The sequence below is a fragment of the Meleagris gallopavo genome, chromosome 6 (genome assembly GCF_905368555.1).
Source record: "Meleagris gallopavo chromosome 6, MGAL_WU_HG_1.1, whole genome shotgun sequence".
Taxonomy (NCBI): domain Eukaryota; kingdom Metazoa; phylum Chordata; class Aves; order Galliformes; family Phasianidae; genus Meleagris; species Meleagris gallopavo.
The window spans coordinates 35320036-35342377 of NC_139409.1; the positions used below are offsets into that span (position 1 = coordinate 35320036).

At 37.2% G+C, this 22342-nt stretch overlaps 2 protein-coding genes across 2 annotated transcripts; one reads left to right on the forward strand and one right to left on the reverse strand.

Annotated features, from left to right (window-relative positions):
- Positions 1-456: 456 nt before the first annotated feature.
- Positions 457-21939, reverse strand: PP2D1 (protein phosphatase 2C like domain containing 1). The gene is made up of 4 exons (XM_019616484.3): positions 21834-21939; positions 16339-16400; positions 14952-15952; positions 457-12513 (listed from the first exon to the last, which is right to left on the reverse strand). Exons 3-4 carry the CDS (start codon positions 15949-15951, stop codon positions 11282-11284), a joined length of 2232 nt encoding a protein of 743 aa, XP_019472029.2. The 5' UTR covers position 15952; positions 16339-16400; positions 21834-21939; the 3' UTR covers positions 457-11281.
- On the forward strand, positions 570-10495 carry RAB5A (RAB5A, member RAS oncogene family). The gene is made up of 5 exons (XM_010712807.4): positions 570-732; positions 3659-3810; positions 4687-4809; positions 6597-6690; positions 9619-10495. The coding sequence occupies exons 1-5, from the start codon at positions 570-572 to the stop codon at positions 9732-9734; spliced, it is 648 nt and encodes a 215-aa protein (XP_010711109.2). The 3' UTR covers positions 9735-10495.
- Positions 21940-22342: the final 403 nt, after the last annotated feature.

A 22342-nucleotide genomic window follows, 5' to 3' on the forward strand; every position in this document is an offset into this window, starting at 1 on the left:
CTTTACTCAGAAGGTGGCGAGGCACTGGAATAGCTTGTCCAAAGAAGCTGTGTGTGCACCATCCCTGGAGGTGTTCAGGGCCAGGTTGGATGGGACTTCATGGAACCTGATCTGGTGGGAGGTGTTCTTGTCTACAGCAGAGAGTGGAGCTAGGGAGCTAATGTCCCTTCTCCATTCCATCTCAAGCCATTTTATGATTAAGAGTCTGAAGTCTTGCAAGAAAAATCATAATTGGGCTTTAATGTTATAATTGAAAGTTTTAATGATTAGTTTTGGTATTGAGAAAGAAGTGTTTTGTTTATCGTAGATTTTTGTCTAGCTGACTTTTTACCTGTGAGGGTGACAGTACTTGGAGCCATTTGCTATAAATATTAGTACACTTATATGTACTCTGTGCTGCAGTGGTGAACTAGGTTTTTCTTATTTGGCTTGTAAATCTAATGCCCCACATTGTTGTTGTTGTTTTTTTTTTTTTGTAGCCAGGTTGTTGACAGCAGAAACCACTGAATTCTGAATCCTGGAACCTGCTTTCAAGAACTTGAAACAAAGGACTTCTTTCTAATTTGGGCATGGCTAATCGTGGAGCAACAAGACCCAATGGGCCAAATGCTGGAAATAAAATTTGCCAATTCAAATTAGTACTTCTAGGAGAGTCTGCAGTTGGTAAATCAAGTTTGGTGCTTCGTTTTGTAAAAGGGCAGTTTCATGAGTTTCAAGAAAGTACAATTGGAGGTGAGAAAATTATTCTTTTTATTTCACATTTTTATTCTTTCCATTTTCTTTCCATTGACTGCCATGAATATTGAGGGAATTCCAGAATGGGTCGCTGACAGCAAGGATCAAATCTGAACTGAGGTCTGTAACTTATTATGAAAAGAACTGTAGGTGGCTCAAAGTTGTACCACACTTCGATGTCAAGCAGACAAAGTAAACATATGCTTGAACTGCATGGTTCTGGAAAGTGGACTTCATGTTCAATTTTGTTTGTGTGGGTGGGTATATGGCTTTTTGAGCTTTTGAGCTGTGCATGTGTATGTGCTATAGAGTTATGCTTTGTGCATAAAGCACTGAATAGCCATTCAAGTATTTTGGTGTTTTTGAGACAAAGAACTACATCTTTCAAAAAGGTTGTAGTGTAACTTATGCAACCTGTTTTTGCTTTTGAACTGGGAGAACTCGTGTACATAAATGATTGTTGAAATGTAAAAATCTGCAAAACTTAAAAAAAAAAAAAAAAAAAGCCAACCTAAATTTTGAACATCACCTTTTTTTTTTTTTTTTTTACACTGTTTCTGAGTATTAGGTGTATGTTTTTTGTATATCTGTCAGCATACACAGAACTCTTTTCTCCTTTAACAGTTTTACTTATTTCTGACTTGGTATCCTTTGTAATGGATTTAGGGTAGGTGTTAGTATGAAAGGTTTGTGTATCACCTCATATGCTTTATGGTAATGTAGAAGGCATTCCAAAAGATATATTGAAAAGTTGACAGAAGAAAGTCTGGGTATAGGAAATAATAAAACTAATATTTTTCACTGATTAATTTTTTCACTTCCATGGATTATTTTTTTTTTTTAATTTATTTAAAGTCCTTTTTGTATTCCCGTTTTTGTTTCTGGGTAGGATTAGGAAAAACCTAAACTGTTCCACTATATAAAAGCTATACAAAGGTTAGAAGAGACTTAACTCCAAGCTCATGTGTATGCTCAGTGTAATCTCTGTATTAGTTTACTCTTCTGTTTGAAATAGAAACAAGAAAATGCCATACTATACAATTGAGAGATATTAAATTCAGCAGTGTTGGGATTCAGAAAGTTTTCTGTAGAGAAAGCTATCTAACTGTACACTGCATTTGCTTTAGGCATAATTATCTTTGTATTCAGAAGGGCCTTTTAACAAAGAGAGGCTTATGTGCATTGTGAGCTTGAATAAGAACTTCTGAAAGAATGCAGTGAAAAGCAGACATTGGATGGTGCTGTACTTGATAACTGGACTTTGCCACTTCAGACTAATGCAACAGTGCTTGTTAGCTACTTAAGGCAAAGTATGGCAATAAAGGATAGTATGCTTTGAGATAATTAACATAGTTAATTATCAATTAAATATGGTCTTGCAGTCTAAAAGAAAGTTGACTTGTTTGCAGAAATTGACTGACATTCTTTTGTAATCATTGAATGGTTCCTTTCAACAAAAACTAGAGGGCGACAAAGAATAAAACACTTGTTTAATATATTTCTCAGTGCATCCCTTCATTTGTGGAGAGTAGGTACATTCTCTTGAAGACAATAGTATCTTGAAAAACTTCAAATTCCGCTTGTTTAACATCTTGTCTCTGCCTTGGGGAAATGTAACATTCTGATGATTGAGGAGGAAACCCTTAGTACAGTACAGAATGGGTTGGTTGTGGGTTTTTTTTATCTTCGTTCTGTTTTTGGGCTGCTTTAGTAGCTGGTAAGGGAAGCCTATTTTACCAGTGCTTGGATATTTAGCTTTCAGACACCTAGTGATTTAACACTGGAACATCAAAGCCTTTTTCTTCTCCAACCTGCTTGCTCATCCCTGGTGGATGCTCGTACCTCTGATGCAGGAACGTCTGGCTGCTCAGTAGTCAACTTCTCTACATTAGTTGTGGTGTTGTATATATAAAGCAAGATTGACTTGCTTTTATTGTAATATGCTGAGTTGAAGGTTACCACAAGAGCAGTTCAGGAGTGATTCATAGTGTCTTGGAGTATGTGGGACAGGATAACATCCAAGGTGTGCAAGAGTTACTGGTCAGTGCCACTAAAGGCAGATTTCAACAGATTTAAACTGACCACTGTGAGCATGTGTGTTGATGAGAGCCCCAATTTGTCTTTCTAGCAAGTAGGGGCCTTCCTTTAGCATGTTGTTGAGATTTTTAGCATAATTTTGAAATATGGTTTCTATAAAAACACCTCTGTTTCTAGTATGTAACCTTAATCAGAATGGAAAATATTTTCTAAGATTAACTATTTGAAGACTTACTATTAACTACTTACTGATTTTGTGATTAGTAGGTAACTTAAAGTAATAACAGATGTAGGTTTTAGATATGCAGATAAACATGTTAAGCTGTAGTGGCAGAAGATACAAATTTCCCTGAAACTGCAGGCTGTGGAAATCATGCTTTGAAGTAATTTTTGAGATGACTTACAAAGGGAAAAATACACCTGTATGACTGCTTTATGAGCAAGAAAAATTCAAAACTTATTTGTACTTCTATAACCTTTAACCAAGGTGGGATTGTCAAGAGCTGGAAGTCTGGGCTTTAATATTCTGTTCAAATAATATAGATGTACAGAATTGTACATGTCAGAGCTGTTAGAAGAAATGCTGCTTTTTGCATCAAGATGAGAGGTATCTAAGAGGTGAGAGAAATCTTGTAGTTGCTGAGATGAACTGTTGGAAAAGAATAATGGGAATTCTTCCTAATTTTTGCTTCCATATGTCTTTAATGTGAGGAAAGGTTGATTGTTTAATTCTTCTGTGTTGATCAGTTACAATCTATTGGCTTCAGACCTGCTATGTTTTAATAATAGGCTACAGTTGTCAAGGAAATCATGCTTGATTCATCTTTAGTGAACATAATTTTGTGCAAGCAGACTTCTGGTTTCAGCACCTCTGTCTTTTTTGTAGCTGCTTTTCTAACCCAAACTGTGTGTCTTGACGATACGACGGTAAAATTTGAAATTTGGGATACAGCTGGGCAAGAGCGGTATCACAGTTTAGCCCCTATGTACTACAGAGGAGCGCAAGCAGCTATAGTTGTATATGACATTACAAATGAGGTAAGTACAATTGAAGTGGGAGTTAAGGGGGTTCTTAGTGATTTTGTATCTGCTGTTTTTATGTATAACTGTCTTGTGTGCGTTCTGTATCAATTCATCACTTAATGTTGGGCTATGTGGTATTAATTTGTGCCTGGAATCTTTCTTTACCAAGAGATCCCTTATCTTGTTCTTTAAATTAAAAAGTAACAATAATAATAATTAAAAAAAAAAAAAAACCTAGAGAAAGCAAATGCCTTTGCGGTTTTTTTCAAGCCCACCTTTATCTCAGTTCATCTGAATTAAGATGTTGCTCACCACACTACTGGTGACAAATTATTTCTGATGGTGAAAGGTGTTGCATTCATGCTTTATTGTTGCAAAATAGAAGGTAGGGATTAAAGGCAGCATAATCTACTGAAGCTATAACATAACATTAACTGATTTCTTTTTGTTTGAACTTGCATCAGATAAGCTTTGTATGCTTTTAGTAAAAATAAGATTTAAAGAACAAAGCTTTCAAAAACCCAGCATCCCTCTACTGTAATGGTGGTCAATAATTGGAAATGTTGAGAATTCTTGAATTTATTCATAAACTTGATTCTTCTAGAGGATAAAATAAATTTCTAATTTTCTCTCAACTGTTTCTGTATCTCTGCTTAGTCTGCATAAATCTTTGTATCTTTATTTTTTTCAGCACTGTCATAACTGAGAACATCTAAAAATTAGTGTAGGAATGTATCATTTAAAAAACTCTGTGAACGCGTCTTAGGACAAAGGTGGCAACCTTGCTTTAATTGACATTTTGCTTGAAGTATAGATTACAGAGATTGGGATAATAGGTAAGTGCAAAAGGATGGTAAAACTCAACTTGCATCATTTTGCAATCATTAACAGGAATCCTTTGCCAGAGCAAAAAACTGGGTCAAAGAACTTCAGCGTCAAGCAAGTCCTAACATTGTAATAGCTTTAGCAGGAAACAAAGCTGATCTAGCTAACAAAAGAGCTGTGGATTTCCAGGTATGTGCATACCTTCTCTTTATAGAAATAGCTTTTTTTTTTTTTTTCTTTTTTTGGAGTAAAAGGTAAAAAGACCTACTGAGGAGCTTATACGCATAGACTGGGTGGTTGTCATGGAGGTGATACTGTTAAATGTAAACCTCAAGAGAGGCTAATTCTAGATGCTGCTGGGAAATATTTTTATACAAATGATATATGGCAATAGACTAATTTATTTGCGTATTTTTAAGCTAATTGAATTTCTGTTCTGTGATATGATCTTTTCCTGTTTTCCACTCAAAATTATCTATAATTACAGTGTTGGTGAAAGCAATAGAATGATCTGCACAGAGTTTGTTCCTAAGCTCTCTGACTTATCCACAGGAGAATTTTGAGAATCTTATGATACGGAGGTGACTGATAGACTTAACTTGCCAGGGTATATTGTTGAAGCAGTGTTCAGCTTTTAACTGTGCTTTTCATGGCATTATTTTTATTTGTATTGATACACACGTGCTCTTCTGTTAAGGTCTTTTTGAAAACTTAGTTATCAGAAAATGACTTCCAAAGCAAATAAAATTCACTACAGATGTTCTCATTCATTCAGGACTGATTGATCTTAATGTGGTTCAAATACATATTTATTTATTAGTCATTAATTCTGTTACTGTTTTCGTCTGTGTCATTCTGCAAGATACTGCTGCATATGATAATGAACCCTTGTATAACTTTCTAATCAGTCTGTAAAGATTAGTAACTTTAAGTATTTTTCAACCTAAATTCAGCATTCTCAGAAATTGTATTCTTTCATGTCAATTGCAACACAAAAACTACCACAGAAAAATCTGGTATTCTGTGGAAAAATTGCAGTATGTGACAAATGCTATGTATATTTGTAGACCAAAAAAAAAAACTTAATCAAATTTAATTATGAAAGGAGAACTACCTGTACTGTGTGGGAGCTTTTTTTGTTAGTTTTGTTTCTTATAGTTTATGTTCTTAACACTTTTTCACTGTCATCTTCATGGGTTTGATAGTCCTTTGCAAATACATTTCAGATTTTTAAATATTGGTAAATGTGTTATTTCTGACACAATTACATGTGTTAAGACATATGTTACTTAAATGAATATTGAACTAGACTACAGTTTTTCTTTTTTTCATCATAGGTATTATAGTTTGGCTTCATACAGATTTCCCATTGAATTCAAAGGCATTTACATAATCTGAGGACACCAGGGATTCATAGCTGAACTAACAGGAACTGGCAAAAATAGGGAACAGAAATATTTCACATGTGTATTTCAGATGGAAATTCAGGCTGGCAAAGGAGATCATATGACAAGACATTAGATTCTCCTTACTAGTTTTATTATCCTGACAGAAATACTCTATTCTAAAACTTCTGATCAGTCTGCTTTAGAGGGTGAAAGATTGAAGGTAATTCTTTACAGAGGTGATAATGGGCTTTTTGGCATTTGATGTCTGTTACTTATTCATGCTATTACAACTAGAGTCTTGTAGTAGGATTGTCCTTCTAATATTTACTATTTAGTTTTGTATTAGATTTGATCTGGAATATTACTTTTTTTTTAAGACAGATAAGGATTTTAAGATTGCATTTCTTTTAACTGCTTGATGGAGTTGCAACTTCCCCACAGCTAATGAATAACATGCTGTCATGAGGGTTTCAGCAAACCTTTTTTCAAAATGGAGTAGAAATTCTTTCTTAGCAGTAAGAGTATGAGGTGTAATAAAGTGAGGCTTTAACTTTTTAAAGAAAGGACTAATGCAGTATTTTCTTTCAGGAAGCACAAGCTTATGCAGATGATAACAGTTTATTGTTCATGGAGACATCTGCCAAAACATCTATGAACGTAAATGAAATATTTATGGCAATTGGTGAGTTGATGGGGGGGGGGGCAGGGAATTTAATATAAATGTTTTCTGGAGAATTGGTGAGTTGATGAGGCGGGGGAAAAAAAAAAAGAGAATTTAATATAATTCTTTTCTTGAGATGCATATAATTGGAAGCATCTGAACTCAAGTTCTTTCAGACTTTCACATAAATTATTTTTCTTTCTGTGGCACTAATGTTTCCACAGGCCCCTTCAGCTACTTTATGATGTTGAGATAAACTGAATTGAAGCATATTTGCACAGGTCTTCTATCAGGCATTTAGAGCTTGGATTAATTTGGAGTAGCTGAACAAGCTTACATTAATTTGAATTCTGTCACCAAGTTTCATGCAACTGTCTTTATGTTGTGATCAGTGGTACTGCTTCAAGTTGAAGCAAGATTAAGCTGTAGTTGCTGTTACATATAAAAAAAAAAAACCTTTCCTGTGGCGTAGCTAATCATTAAAATTTTAAATAGTTTTTCTTTAACAAATCTAAAATATATTTTATGGTTATTACATTAGTATGAGAATGTAAGTAAAAATATATAAATAAGTGACTCTTAATGCTATGCTTTTTGCAGCAGATCTCATACTGCCTTGGGTAGGTGCAAAAGCTATAATAATGTACTTACAAGACAATCATAATTGAAGCTGGAAACATATCAAAGTAGGAGATGACAGTGACTTGCTTTAAAGAAGTCAAGAGTATTCGTTTTAGTCTAATTAGAGTATTTGCTAAATACTGTTTTATTTTAAAATTGTTTGAATTTCAAATGCAGCAATGTAAAATGCAAAGGGTGTGCCAAGAATGAGAGTTTGTGTTTAAGTTTAAAGTCTGAGTTCAAGTGAAGAGTACTTTGTGAAAAGTGAATTTACTAATGTATTTTTAGCACTAACATTCCTTAGGAATTTCTGTAAAGGTGATAACACATAATAGAAAGTTGAAATTACTAACAATCTTGTGAATTCCCTTGATAGATATAACATATTTCATTATAAAAAAAAAAAAGAGAGAAAGAGGACTCTTTTAGGTGGGTTACTTGCCCTATTTAATAATCTTAATTGGAGTAGTCACTCTGTTACTAGGAGGGAACAATGAAGTATAGTGTCAAATAACTGTATTAATCTGTTTTTCATGTTGCACTATGGTGACCTCTCTTGCTTTCAAAATAAATTGTTTTTAAAGAGTCCTTTTTCTTTGCAAACCAATAAAGTGGAAGGTAACCTAATGCAGTTTGAACTTCCAGCAAATGCAAATTACATTATGACTGTAGCAATATTTTACAGCAAGTACTCTCTTTACTATAAATATGTGGGGTGAGGGGCGGGGTTGTACAGAATTCTAAGTAGAAAATATATTTTTGTCATAAATGCTGGAGGTAGCACTGTATTTAATGATACAGAAATGGTCAATTATAGTCCTCTTTGCAGTACTACAGCTTAGCTGTAATTTTTTTTTAACATCTCGGTGCAAACTGCATCTTTAAAAGAAATGTGAAAAAAATGAATCTTCAAATTCTGTTGGGATTTTGATAATTTATTATATAAACAGTAATTCCTACCTGTCTCTACTTTAATGAAGTACACACAATAAATCTGACAAAAATACATACTACATACTTAGTACCTGGGTACTTGGTCTGCAAGGTTCCTAGTCCGTGTGAGTATTTGGGTGAAATAGGTGAAATTCAGACTTAGCATTGCATCAGAACAAGATCTGTGCAGCACTGAGATTAGATTAGCCTTTTGTACAACATGGGTTCATTTCTAAGGACCATATGTAAATGTGGTCTTCCAATAATGTGAGAAAAGTCAAAAATGAGAACACAGGAAGGAGTGGATGTAAGCTACAACTGCTTGTGAATTAACAGCTTTAGAGGTTGTTCAAGGCTTCCTGTTATTAAAAAATAAAAATAAAAAATAAAAATAAAAAATAAAAAATGCTCATTTCCAGTATCGGTGATCTCAAGCAACAGTGCTGGGAAGATGTTTGTTTGTTGTGTTTTTTTTTTTTTTTTGCTGACACTGTGTATCTTCATACTGTCTTTGCAGCTTAGTGTCTTGAGAACTCTTGGGTTCTGTTAACTGAGTTAATCTTTTTGATGTGCTAGTTTTGCTATTGCTGTCTGTTCCTGTAGTTGAATTTCATTCCTTTTTGGAAAGTTGTTCTTAAAAATGTTGGCCAGCGTTATAATTCTGGAATCAAAGTATGCAGCATGCAGCCAGAAAGTAGAACAGAAATGGTGGATGGGTCCTGATAAAGTGAACAAGACAGCCCCATGGAAGTCCTCTGAAGTAGAACTTACCTTTCTCTCTGTCAGAAAATTACTTCAGAGAGTTGCTACGGAGAAGGGTAGCTTGTCACCTGCATTTTCCATGTCTGATTGAGAGTTATCCTCGAACTACAGGGTGACAAAAGTTAGCACAGTAAATTGATGTATAAGAACTGGACATATACATATTTGAGAGAGGGGAGGGAAAGAAAAGGAGGGGCTTGATCGTGTGCTGAGGACCATTTCTTAAGTTATACGCAGTGTTTACTTTGGATAGTTATCTGGGCAGTAGATTGACCCATTTCTGTCTGTTGTGTTCTTCCATTGTTTCTGTATCTTTTACCCTCAGTGTTCTTATCTTAGACTATTCTGTGCAGATGAATTCCTGCAAGAGCTGTCACTTTGTGACATAGCACAGTATGCCTAGGCAGATACTTTTTACTGCTCAAGATACTAATGCATTTTGCTCTTAAATCTTAGATATGATAGTTAATCATTAAGAAGTTAAGTGTCTTCTATTACCAACACACTGAATTGAATCAGACTTTATAATGTTTATATTGATATGTTTATAGAGTAATGAAGTGCTGCCTGTTTGTGTACTCAGATGATTTAATCTCACTACATTTAACCTCTTATTTTTTGTTGATTTTATAGCAAAAAAATTGCCAAAGAATGAACCACAGAATACAGGAGCTAACTCTGCCAGAGGAAGAGGAGTAGACCTTACTGAACCCACACAACCACCCAAGAGTCAATGTTGTAGTAACTAAAACATCAATTGCTTTAAACTGTTCTGAATATTCTTCTGCTTCCTAACTGTTAATAACCATGGAATTGGAGTGCTTAACCTGGCCCAGTACAGCTTCCAAACAGCGAAGAGACTTACAATAATAGTCAAGTTTATGATACAGAATTTCCTTTTGACCTAAAATTTTAACATGCATGTATCCACCGCTGTCTGTAATGTTTCAGCATAGAGGAGTGATGGAAGCGGAGTAAACTTCCTTCAGTTGAAAGGTTTTAAAAATCGCTTTTCATTAGGGATGTAGAAGACCTACTTTCCATGGACCTAATTGGCCAGTTCTGTTGCTTCAATACTGATTACTGTTACGATGAATAGAATTCGAACTTTTCATAATTCTCAATTGTGCTTTAAAAGAGTTTTAGAAACAGGGTCTAAAAACTAAACTCATTCACAGTATTGATGCAACCAGTAGTTTCTGCAGGTATCTACTGTTTAGTTATACATTCCATAGTTTAATAATTTAATCCCAAATACTACTTGCATTAACAATTTTAAGAACCCTATGCTTGCAGGAAAGTGGATTTTTAGTTGGTACACTGTATGTAAATTATATCAACCCAATTAGTTGTCTAAAGAGAATAGGATAAATCAAGTTTAACTTCATTTCTAATCTGTTCAGAAGGTACAAACTAGTAAATCCATCTTTACAACATAGGATATTTTTCCTTTACAAACTGTAAGAGCTCTTCAAGTAAAACCACAACAAACTTGGTGTCTGTGACTTTTTTTCTTGGTTATGATCATTGCAGTCCATTACAGTTTGTTTTTCCCCTGAGGAAAAAAAAGCGCACTAACTATTATGGACATTCAACTTGATTTTAAATTTGGATATTAATGTACTGTAAATAGGTACTCTGCATTGTAGTCTACATTTGTTTAATACTTTCTGTAATATTTAAGAGTTGCTTGAAGGTATACAGAATGTACAGTTACTTAAAGCTAACTTTTTTCCTCTCTAATCAAAGGGGGTTCTAAGTTCTTCCTTTATGGCTAGAACAGTAATAAATGATGCTCCTGTATCTGTAACATAAGTACTGCTGTCTGTCAATAATGAACTTTGCAACTTTGTTTTCCAGAGTACATTTTATTTTGACCTGTCCAGTATATTGCACTAATTCTTAGTTATTTTCATTATATGAAATCTACCAAGTGTGTCAGAAGAGATGAATTAGTCTATTTAAATGTTGAACTGATAGCAGAAACTTGTGCAGATTTTTAATTTGCAGTAATCTGGGTTTAGCAAGGCAAATGACAGTTCACCAGTGTTTAGTTTTATATTGAGGTGCTCAGGTTTGAATAAAGTGGTTAAAAAAAAAAGTTTGTGATTACTGTTTCTTACTGTGAGTTTCAGAAGTATTTATTTCATTTGAACAGTTTGAGAGCATGTCTGATTTGCTATATGGGTCAGCATTTAAGGTGATTGCAGGTAACTTCATGACATAGCTAAATATAAGCTTGTGTTATGTGTTCTGTGGAACTCCACTTGTCATGTGATGCCTTTTAAATGTTGAGTTAGTTGGGTAACTTATCACATCCGTTTAGAAGTACAATCAAAATAGTAATATTATCTCTTGAACCTGCACGTAATGCAGCCTTTACCAGTTGTTCACTGATGTAGCTTGCTGCATTGTCATAGAGTGCCTTGGAAGTAACCCCACCTTTTCCTGCAATTTGTGATTCACAACTGGTCAGGTATGTTTTTGTGTCCTCTTCAAAATGTGTAGGTGTAAAATCCACTGGCAATGCAGTCTTCAGCAGTTGGTGGCCAGTATAACCTAGAGGCTTGTCATGTGATATCTTAGAATTTGTTTTTTCAGCCAGTTGTGGATCTGAGTCATAAATAGATAGATATGCTTTGGTACAATTTTGAGTCTGTTTCATGTCTTTAGACCTTACTGTCAGTTTATTTGGCAGCTGTTTATGGATGTAACTTGGACTAGGTGCATGGATAATGTCTGTTTCTTCTGGTGCTGTGGTTTGTAAATGTGGCTGAGAACTGTTACGTAGATAAACTTTTCTGTCCTCTGACTGTTTCATTTCTTCAGAGCTGACTTGTGTGCTAGAATCAGATTGTTTTATCCCTCTTTTCTCTGGAACTATCTCATCATTACTGAAAAGTGTCAGTTCTGGATCAGCTTGATTTTTGTGGTCATCGGTTTCCTTAGGAACAACTCTGTTTTCACTTTGCAAATAGCTCATCCTAGAACATCTTGGCTTTCCGTGCATAAGGCTGCTTTTTGAGTCAGGGAGAAAAATCTCCTTATTGGAGTCCTGCATCTCCGTTCCTACTTGCTGATAATTCGTAGCCTTTGAGTCACTTAATTCCTCTTCAGAGAGGGGTATCAAATACTGGCAGTTATACAGAGAAGCCCCATTTTGTTGAATACATTCATACGTTCTCAGATAATGAGTGAATGTTGTTAGTGTTAATGCACATACTTCATTGTAATCCAAAACCTCCCAAAGCCCGTTAGAAGCTAAAATAAGGAATTGACAAGAATCATCAATTGGGACAGAGATGCTATGAGGTACGGGTATAACGGATCCTTTTAGTGCGGGATCTCCATGATATCCAAGGCCTCTTGTAGTTCTAAGATGACCCTCTACTAATCCATCTGGTTCATTAGTGCTGATGTTTCCACCGTTCTGAAGTATGCGTTTTTTCTCCCTTACATTAGAAGTGCTGTGCTCTTCTGAGAGGCGATAACTCTTGCCATTTTTACATAAAACTGCATGTATGTTACCTAAAAGTAAAACAAATATTTTGTAATTGTAGCCCACTGATTACTTTTTTTTCTTACATTGCTGTAATATCAGTGATTAGTGCTCTGCTGAGGGGAAAAAAAAAATCATAGTTCAAGTTTTAGTATTGTAGGCAGCAATATGACTATAAATTAATCAGTTCTGTTTTACAGCAAGATTTTGTGGATTTTTCTCCTCCCAATACTCAGAAGACTGCTCTAGAATCTTGTTTTTCTGACTGCAGCTAAGCTTTTGCGAGGAATCTGTGACATGTCAAATTGGCTTAATATGCAGTCTGATAGAAATGTGGCAATTGAAGCTTTTAATTGAGTACATAAGGATGGTGTCAAATACTTCTCATGTACTTTTCTAGGAGGGAGTGTGGCTGAATTAACCCATCAGGAAGCAAGTTCAGACTTGTTAAAGCACTGTAAAATAGCTAGTAGCTAAAAAATAATTTTGACACTATTTAGGATTTACAGTTCATTAGCAGTATGCTTTAAGTCTATTCTTTGGGTGAGGAACTCAAGGGAGCAGGATTTTTTGTAGTCGTCTTAGTCTAATTTATTTCCTTTAGTAGAAATAAGTACTTTCACTTAATTATATTGAAATCCAGATGGTGAAAGTGGAAAGAGTATTAAAAATCACAACACTCCAGGTGATCAGCCGTGTCAGACTTGAATGTAGGGCATAAAGGAAAGCATCTCTGAAACGAGGTGTGCGGTGTTTGAGATCCCCTGTGGCTACACTGAGAGGAGGCAATTTTTGTGTTTAGGAGTCTTTGTTCTTTTGGTATAAGGACAAAAAGTGATGTGGTAAAGACAAATTGAGTGGGACTGTAGCTTTCCAGATACTAAGTTGTCCACAGTGCATTCTTTTGCATTTTGCATTTTCTGACTAGAGGAAGGCATGACAACTGTTTATAGGCAGTGCTTATACGGTTGTATTTTTTGGCAAGTACTGGCATTGTCTACTTTAGGGGATAGCTCTAAGTGTAATTCCCTGTGAAGGTAAATTTCTCTAGGTGATTTGTAATATCAAACTGAAGAATACAGTTGTTTACAGAATGTAAACGCCTTAAGTTACTTGCTTCTTGCTCCCTCCTCTGTAGTCTGATTTCTGTGGAGAAATAGCTGATTGTCTAAAACTTGTCTGATCCCTAAGAGTAAGACCCCAACTGAAAGCCTAACCAAGAGCATAATATAACCTATGTGAAAAAGTTTCTCTGCTAGAGACAGAGCAGAAGAGCCAACAAAAACCAGGTGACCTATTACTGTGAGACAAAATACAGCAAGCATTGCTGCTGTCTACTGCTCTGTCTGTAAGAAGAACGCAATCCTGAGGGGAAAAAATTGTTGTGAAAATCTTTTTTTCTTTGGTGGGAGAAAATTAATGCATTAGTTTAAATAAATGTATATTTAGAAGTTGTTCAAATCCAAGGACTTAAGTTGTAAAAGGCTTGAAGTATCTCTGAGCTTTCTGAAAACACTCATTTGAGGAGGAGAAAGTACCCCTGTTGTTAGAAAATTAGTGTTAGCGTGCTTCCTGATAATGCTTCTTGAGAATAAGATGAAAGTATTAGTGCTGGGGATATAAATCAAGCAGAGACTGGAATATACTTGAGACTGTAGACAGCATTTCATTTGAAACTATTCATCAAGCAGCTTTAAAAAGAAACAACAACAAAAACAAAACAAACTCTGCTTGTGTATTCCTTTGTAGGAAAGCATCTTTCTGTCATATGTATACAAGAACTTACATGATAACAAGTTTCCACGTGGGTAGACATAATGACTAAAATTGTAAAGGACTGCATGAGCTTTAGTGTGCTGCCTGCGGCAGGCCTGGAAGGAGAGGCATTAGGAATATAACAACGTTTCTCGTTGTAACTGATAATTTTCTACATTATGGAAAGGTGACCTTCATAAGGAAGAAGGACTGAATAGATTTGACAACAGTAAATCACCAATTTCTGAAATGAATAGTTCAGATAATCCCTACAGATCACATTTTCCAGTAGCAGTATGAAGTGGTACTCAATGAAACAAATGACTAAGAAGAAAATACCTGTAAACGTGTTTCTTTGACACTAGGGATTTATCAGATCTAGAATGTTTGTGTTTGTCCTAAAGTGATTGATAGCTTAAGCTTCTTCTTGATTTTAAATAGTTAGTACTTTTACATGGGTCACTTGTATATGAACAGAATGCTGTCCAGCTGTGTGACTCCTTAATTCAAATACCATATTGAGGATTCTCATCCAATAAGCCTGATATTATTGCCTGATGCTGTTGTCAATTACAGGAATATTTACTGTATTTCCTTCACATTGACAAGTTAAAGCAACTGCAGGTTTTTATCTCCAAATATTTACTGCCAGCAAACCTCTAAATTATTACTGGGTAGAGAGGAAAAAAAATCCAGTGTGAAATGTACGTACCTATGTTAGCAATGTGCAGGAGCCCGGCAACATCCTCAGTTGTCCTAGTTAGTGAACTTTGCAAACTGTTTTCAAAGTGTTCAGTGTCATCCGTATTTTCACTGGGGAGTCTTTCCATCAAACAGGTTACGGCTGAACAGCCACTCCATCGAACTCTGGAAACCTCATTTCTTCCCAGCTGCAAAAGTCTGTCCATTCTCCAGAAGGCCTTGTTGTATGCTCTGTGAATCCATTCATAAGTATTTGTCTTATGGATCTTGTTCTCCTGTCTGTCAGAGAAAATCCTCTCTTTTTCCTTGTAGTCTTCTGTGATTACTGTGGCAAAAGAGTCTAGAATTTGCCTTTCCTCCTTGGTCATTTTGTAGGAGGGATCTGTTTGAGCAAGCTGGTCAAGAAATAAAAGTGGAAGCTCTGTTGCAACTGTTTCTGCAGCTGTCATGCCATGGTGCCCATCAATAAGTCCCAGAAAACATTTATCTGACCTACTTCCATAGTTGTCCACTACAAAAAATCTGTCTTCCATGTCTCTCTGCCACATGGAATTTTTATCTTGACTAATTGATAATGCTTTTATTGATGAATTTTTTACTTCCTTGTTAACACTGCTTGTATTGTCATGATCACAACATGATGTAGAAGCATGACCATCCATAAGAAATTCAAATGAAGTATTGATCTTCTGCCGATGTCTTTCAGAATTCTTAGGAAGGTCGGTCACTTTTGAAATTAGCTTCTGTCTCCGAGCTAAAAGTGTTTTATCATCCACCCTTGTTTGCGAGCTATCATAGCCCAACGAAGTTAGAGCTTTGTGGGTTTTTTTGTGATTAAAAAAATGGTGTGGATATATTGCTTGTTGACACACTGAGCAGAGAATTGAAATGCCTGTGGCATCTGCATTCTCAGATGCCATCATGATCTTCTCCAGATGATCTTTCTCATCTCTGCAGAGTTCATCATTGGGTGGTCTTGCTTTGTCCTGTGATTTTTCCTCCCATGTCATTCTATAAAGGAGTTTAATGTGCTATGAATTTTCACTTCAGTATTAGATAAATACTACATCACTGTGTAATATGTGATGTGTTTGTAAATGAAATGATGTAAAAGGTGTAAAAAAAAAAACTGTTAAAACCTAATAACACAGCTAATTCAAGAACTGAAAAATTTGGACATAATGCATTATGCAGTTTGTTACCTTACACCTCCTAAGGTCTCAGTCAGTTTTCTGTTTCCTCATTGTGACCTGATACTCTGTGCCTTCATGCTGTTAATACTGCAGGTATGAAGTAGTTTCTCATCAGGTTTTCTGTACATAATCCTCACTTTCCAGACAAGATAGTGGAGCAGGTGCATATTAAAAATTAAGAGTTAAAGATGAAAAAATACCTACCAATTTTGTGCGGGCCAGTTGCATCGATATCTCTTTAATCAAATCTCGTACTTCAGGAGTAACTGGAAAAACAAATATAAGATTGTATATAGACATGCAAGATACATAACATCTACGTGGATTATATTCTGTTGGGGTTTTCTGCTTACAAGAGTCAGACTTAGCAATGTGAATGTTCTTTTAATGTAGAATGGACTTTTAAAGTGTCCATTTCTGAATTAATAAAGTATAGGAAAGAGCAAAATATTACCAAGCAGAGTTTGAGCTTTTAGATCTCTGGGAAACATACTGTCTCTAGCATCTTGTCAGCTTCCCATGGTGCATACCCTCTTCCTTGGCCTCGCTGAAGTTCAGCAACTTCATCCTGCTTCAAGTTTTTCAGAGCTCTGTATTTAAACTTGATACAGCCGCACTTAAAGTAGTTATTTGGCAACTGTTACCTCTTCCAGGACTTCAGCTGGGAAGGAGCTTTTTTCTTTCTCACTCCTTCTGTTCATCATCTCTGAGTTGTAAGAATCTTAAAGGGTCAAGTGCCTATGAGCGGCTGAGGCAGATCAATCGTAAAATTTAAAAAGGAAAATTTATTCTATAGGGAGTGATAAATGCTAAGGTATAGCAGAGCTACTTAAACCCTTTTCGCACCATTGTATATGTTGTCCTTACAGAGGTGAGCCTGCATGTGGCTACAGCTCTCAATCTACTGTGGGACCAGTTTATGGTAAGTCCATCTGTCTATTGGAGTTGAGCATCAGGGTTCTTCAGAAATGCTACACAACTTTAGCGGGCAGAATAAGGAGGTACACATTCAAAATGCCAGCAGAAGACAATCTCACACAGATCTCTCTCTTTATTCTGCATAGTCTGAATTTGAGCCTGGGAAGTTGTACAAGCCTTGTCACTGCTAGTGATGCATTCCTGTCCAAGAAAGGTTAGGGCTAATATATACAGAAAATCTGGAGAGCTGCTTTCTGTCAGCCTATTAAATATACCACATGTAAAATTAATTCATATATAAAAGCTTGTAGGATCAGAGACAAGAAGTTGAAAATTTTCAACAAAATGTTGGTTTGGCTTCAGGAAACTTAGTTGTTAACACTCACACTGTTTATATTGCTGTAAGTGGGTGTGAGTGCTAACAAATCGCTATTTCAGAGAACTAGAACATGCCTCGTTGATTACAGTATGAATAATCAGAATAATATCTATAATAATTCACATAGAATAACAGAATATGTTGCAGCTATTCAGTTGCAACATTTGCTCAAATTATTAAAAGATCAGCTACCTTGTTAGATTTTTATATAGTATATTTATATTGTTTGTGCATGCTATATATATTTTACAGTCTTTAAACCTGGTAACAATAAAAAAAAAAAAGGGGAAATTCACTTTGATCTTTTGTGAAGGAAAAAAGACTCGTTTATATTTTCTTCTCTCCTTGCTTTTCCCTCACCAGGAACAGATGCAGACTTGCAAATATTTTGCTATACGTTTGAAGGATAGCAGTGAGATACTGCCATTACAACATAGGAAGCTTAAGCTCTTGTAGCCTCAGAGAGGGAAAGAGAAAACACAGCTTCCTCACTCACTGCAATTTCCCTGTACTTATTTAGGGGGCCCAAGCCTGGCAGTATTTAATGTTCTGAGCTAAAAATAGAAGAGCAGAGGAGAAGGAAAAAAATAAAAAATAAAAAATAAAAGAATAGTCAGGGAAGCATATTTTGAGATTACTTGTTTTCAAGGGTAAATATTTACTTCTTGTGTTTCAGCTAAAAGCCTCTTGGTCAGCTCTCAATCTGGCTCCTACAGAGGTAAGCTGTCCTGCTGCTCTGCCTGCCCATCCACTGCCATATGCAAGAGTGGCCAGAGGCAGAGCACACAGCTGGGGCCATGGGCTTGTGTGACAGAGAGCACCATCATCTCAGTAACCCTATTTTTGGCAGCACCCTGTAACTCTGGCACTTCTAGCTGCTTGCTGTTCACATAGCAAGGAGACATTTTTTTTCCTCCAGCTTTGCTCTGCAAAGTGTTTTGTTTCTTTTTTTAGGTAGTGAAGATGTCACTCGTGGAGATTTAATGATCCAGGATCTGATTTATGTCCAGAGGAGTCCCACATATCTTCATCTCCTTCTGACATGTCATTCATGTCTCCACCCAGAGCATGCTTCTTCCTGTCTTACCTTTGTCACAGTCAGCAATTAATTTAGTATCTAGCTGAAAACTCCTTCCTTCATGAACTTTGTATTTCTGTTAATACTAGCTTATATGTCAATGGCCTTAGAAAACTCATGGATGCTGAGAGATGTGCCAGGAAGGTGCCTGCCTGCCTGAGGGTGACTGGAGGAGGCAAAGAAGATGTGCATGGAGGTCAGTGTTTTACTGAGCTTGTAATGATATTACCAGCTAATATGTATAAACAGGCTGCACTGCTGCCAGTCCTCCCTAAACAGGTGAATTTCTCATACCTGCATACTGAAACTGTGACAGAGACTCTTGGAATCACTGGGACTGTGTGATGTGAGGTCCCCGCCCAGGAGCCAGTGTGAGCAGCTGCTGCAGCTGTGGTTTTTGCTGTGCCACCTCCTGGTGCTTTGCAAACCACACCCTGTCCTGGCAGGTGCTGCCCTACCAGCAGACCACACATTTACTTGGTCTCTTTTTCATGTGGTCTTTAGCCAAAGCAGCCACAAGCTAATATCATGAAAACACTCTTGTGGCTTTATTGAATGCATATACAACCCCTTAAAAAAACATTCATTTGAAAAGACAAAGCAGCTGTGTCCTACACCTTCCTCCACTTTTAGGAAAGCTGGGTCTCCAAAATCATCTGCAGGAAGAACCATGCATCTTCTCCCAGGTGAATCTGCCTAGGTCAGTACAGCACCTGACTTACTGTCTCCAGCAGCAACAGCATAGCTCCAAGGAAGCCCTGTTGTGAAAGGTAGGAAGTGATGGAGATGAACCCAGTGAGTCACATGCTGTGCTGGGGCTTGGGAGCACTCCCAGCACTGGCCCTGATAATAGGCAAGAAAGAATGAAGTGATTAATAATTAAAATCATGGAATAAATTAAGGTAATTAGCCTCCTCACCTCTTAGTGTTGTCCTAAACTGGAACTGTGGGATTCCAGCCCCATTGGTATCATGTCAGCTTGAAGCTGCTCCCTGCATTAGGTTCTCTTAGAACTGTCCTCCTGGATAGAGGCAGCTTTTCACCAAGTGGCAGGCCTTTGAAGTGGGAGTTAAATAAACTTCCTCTACCTCAGGTATCTTGCACCTGATGGTGGTAGCTGGATTTGTTGTGGGGCAGAGGTGCCAGTTTGTAACCCACCAGAGGCCTTTGGTAGTGATCATCTTAAAGATATAAAAGGGTTTTTTCTCTTTGTGGCTTTTCTGTTTAGATCAGTGTGATATCAAGGGTGCAGCTTGGAGGAGTGAGGCCACATGATTTCCCTGCTCTGCTTCCCTGGCTGTATCAAGATACCAGGGATGGGTGATACCATACTGCCAGTGGGCCTGCTCCTGGTGTGGGGTGGTTGGGAAAAGGGTCCCAGAAAGCTGCAGAGCTCTCTGCCTCAGAGAGGAGCAGAGTAGCAGAGAAAAGGATGTTAGAGGATGGAGTAAACAAAAAATAGGGAGACAGAAGAAAGAGAAGGTAAAGGAGAAATAGATGATACATCCTGTGCCTGCATGAACACAATGTGAGGCTGTACAGATGAGTAAGCAACATCAGCAAGCAGCTTCTGAACTTAGTTCACGTGTGCTTCATGTTGCATGGGCAAAGACTGCCTGTGGTGAGCTCAGCTGCCAGCTTTGCCCTGGTTTGGGTCTTTCAAAACTGACTGCAGCCCCAAAGAGTATATTTGGGGTAAGAAGCGAATAAAAATAGCAAAGTGCTTCAGCTCTGGTGAGAAGTTTTAGCAACACAAACAGCCATGATTGTTGCAGGGACATATTCTCCATTCTTTTTCTCTATTTTTTCCTTGAAGGAAAAGAGTAATTGGGGTGTGACGTTCTCTTTAACAAAGGCCTACTGGTAAGTTTTGTAACCTGCGTTATTAAAGTTGCAGGTAAGCGCCATGGGAAGTTGACAAGATGCTAGACACAGTATAATGAACAAAAATGTTGTGGTGTTACTACTCCCAGTGACTCATAAAATATTGATAGCAGCCCAAAATGCCTGGTGGCCAAGAGGAGGCCGATTCGCCCACAAGGAATGTGCTAATGAAAGAACACAATTGGATTATATACTCTGAGAAATTCACTGGAAGGGGAAGAGTTCCCCTTTCTCCATTTGCATTGAATTCATGAATAAAACTGGCGGGAGAGTGAGGAGTCCCATCATGAGCAAGAAGGGAGGAAGAGCTGTGGGTTGAGCACAGGGCTCTGCTTGGGCTGAGAGTTGGGGTTGGTGGGCTCATGGAGCTGGGCCCCAGGCAGGGAGGCTCCTCGGATTGATCTGTATCAGGCTGTTATTAGTTGAGTCATTTCACATGGCTTTAAGTAGGCCCCAAAAGCTCTGCATGACAGCTAGGTAACAAGCAAGCATCAGGCTCGCCCTAAGTTGCATTTTAATTTTCTTCATTTGTTGCATCAAGAATACAGCCATCTCCTTTGCTGGAATAATGTGCACACTTTTGCATTTAAGCTTGCCTGGTATTCACAGTGAGTCCAGGCAGTGGTAGCATAATCTGGATGTGATGAGGGATGGGAGCCCTAACTGTGAGCAGAGCTTTCCTGGGGCAACACCAGGCTGAAGGGAACCTGAAGAGGATCTGGACATCATCTGGCTCCTGGTTGGCTGTGAAGCAGATGAGCAGCCCTCCCAGAATCACAAGGCTGCCTGACTGAGCTCATAAGCTGGGCAAGAAGCAGCTGGGCTCACCTTGCTGCCACTGGTGCTTGCTAAGAGCTACTTCCAGGCTTGGCTTCTCTTGAGCAAACCTACTGAAATGCCCCAAAGGATGTAAGCTGAAAAATGTGGCAAGGATTTTTAAGGAAATGCTTTCAGTTTGATTCTAAGTTAATATCTTTGAATTATGTACTTAGTGATTGAAAATAAGCACTGAAGCCATTCTGTTGTGCTCAGGTTGAGCTGTCTGTATGTTATAAATGGAAAATAAAGATGTGCTTGCTTGTGAATTCAATCAACAGAAATATTCAAAGATATGAAACTGAGAATGGCATGTATAACAGTCGTATTTTAAAGCACATTTTTTTTTTCAGCTTTCCTTGTGCAGTGTAACTTATGGCCAAATTATATTCCTGAAGCTACTGCAAGTCAGTTCAGCCAAGTTGTACCCTGTGTTTCCAGCCAGCAAGTGGTCTTTTCCTCATACCTTTGGCAGTTCTTGCCAAAATTTTAACTGTCCCTGGGGCAATCTAAGACAAATCTGTGGGGCTTGCTTTGTTTTAAAAAAAACATAATAGCACAAGTTAGAATGGAAACAATGATTTAATAGATGTCACAATTATATATATATATAAGAGGACTTACCTATCTGCAGTTTAAGTGTGTTTTCTTTTTAAGCTGCTTTTCCATGATAACAGGCAACACTGCATTTGTAGTGACACTGGTGTTTATAAATGTTACTATAGTAACTGTATCCGTAGCCACAGTCTGGTAGACTAACTGTTCTGGTAGACTTAGTGCTCTGGTTATCTGGTGAGCAGAAGGCAAAAAGCAGAGATGTGGTGTAAGGCAGACTGCGCTTGAGGCTTCAAGAGAGAACTATAGGAATATAGAGTTTTGTCTTTATACTAATCTGCATGCAACTGTGTGCAATGTGGTTTTGCAATAGACCCTCATAAACACACCATGAAATGTTTTATTGCAGTGGAAGTAAAAAGTTATTGGGCTTTTAAGAACAGTGAAGAAAGTAGAGTGAAAAGATTAAGGTTGTTCTCCTGGGGCATGATCCTGTGAACACTTGCCTGTGCAGCTGCAGACACAAAGGGCCTAACACGAATTGATGGAATTGCCCAGCTGTGCAAAAATAGTAAATG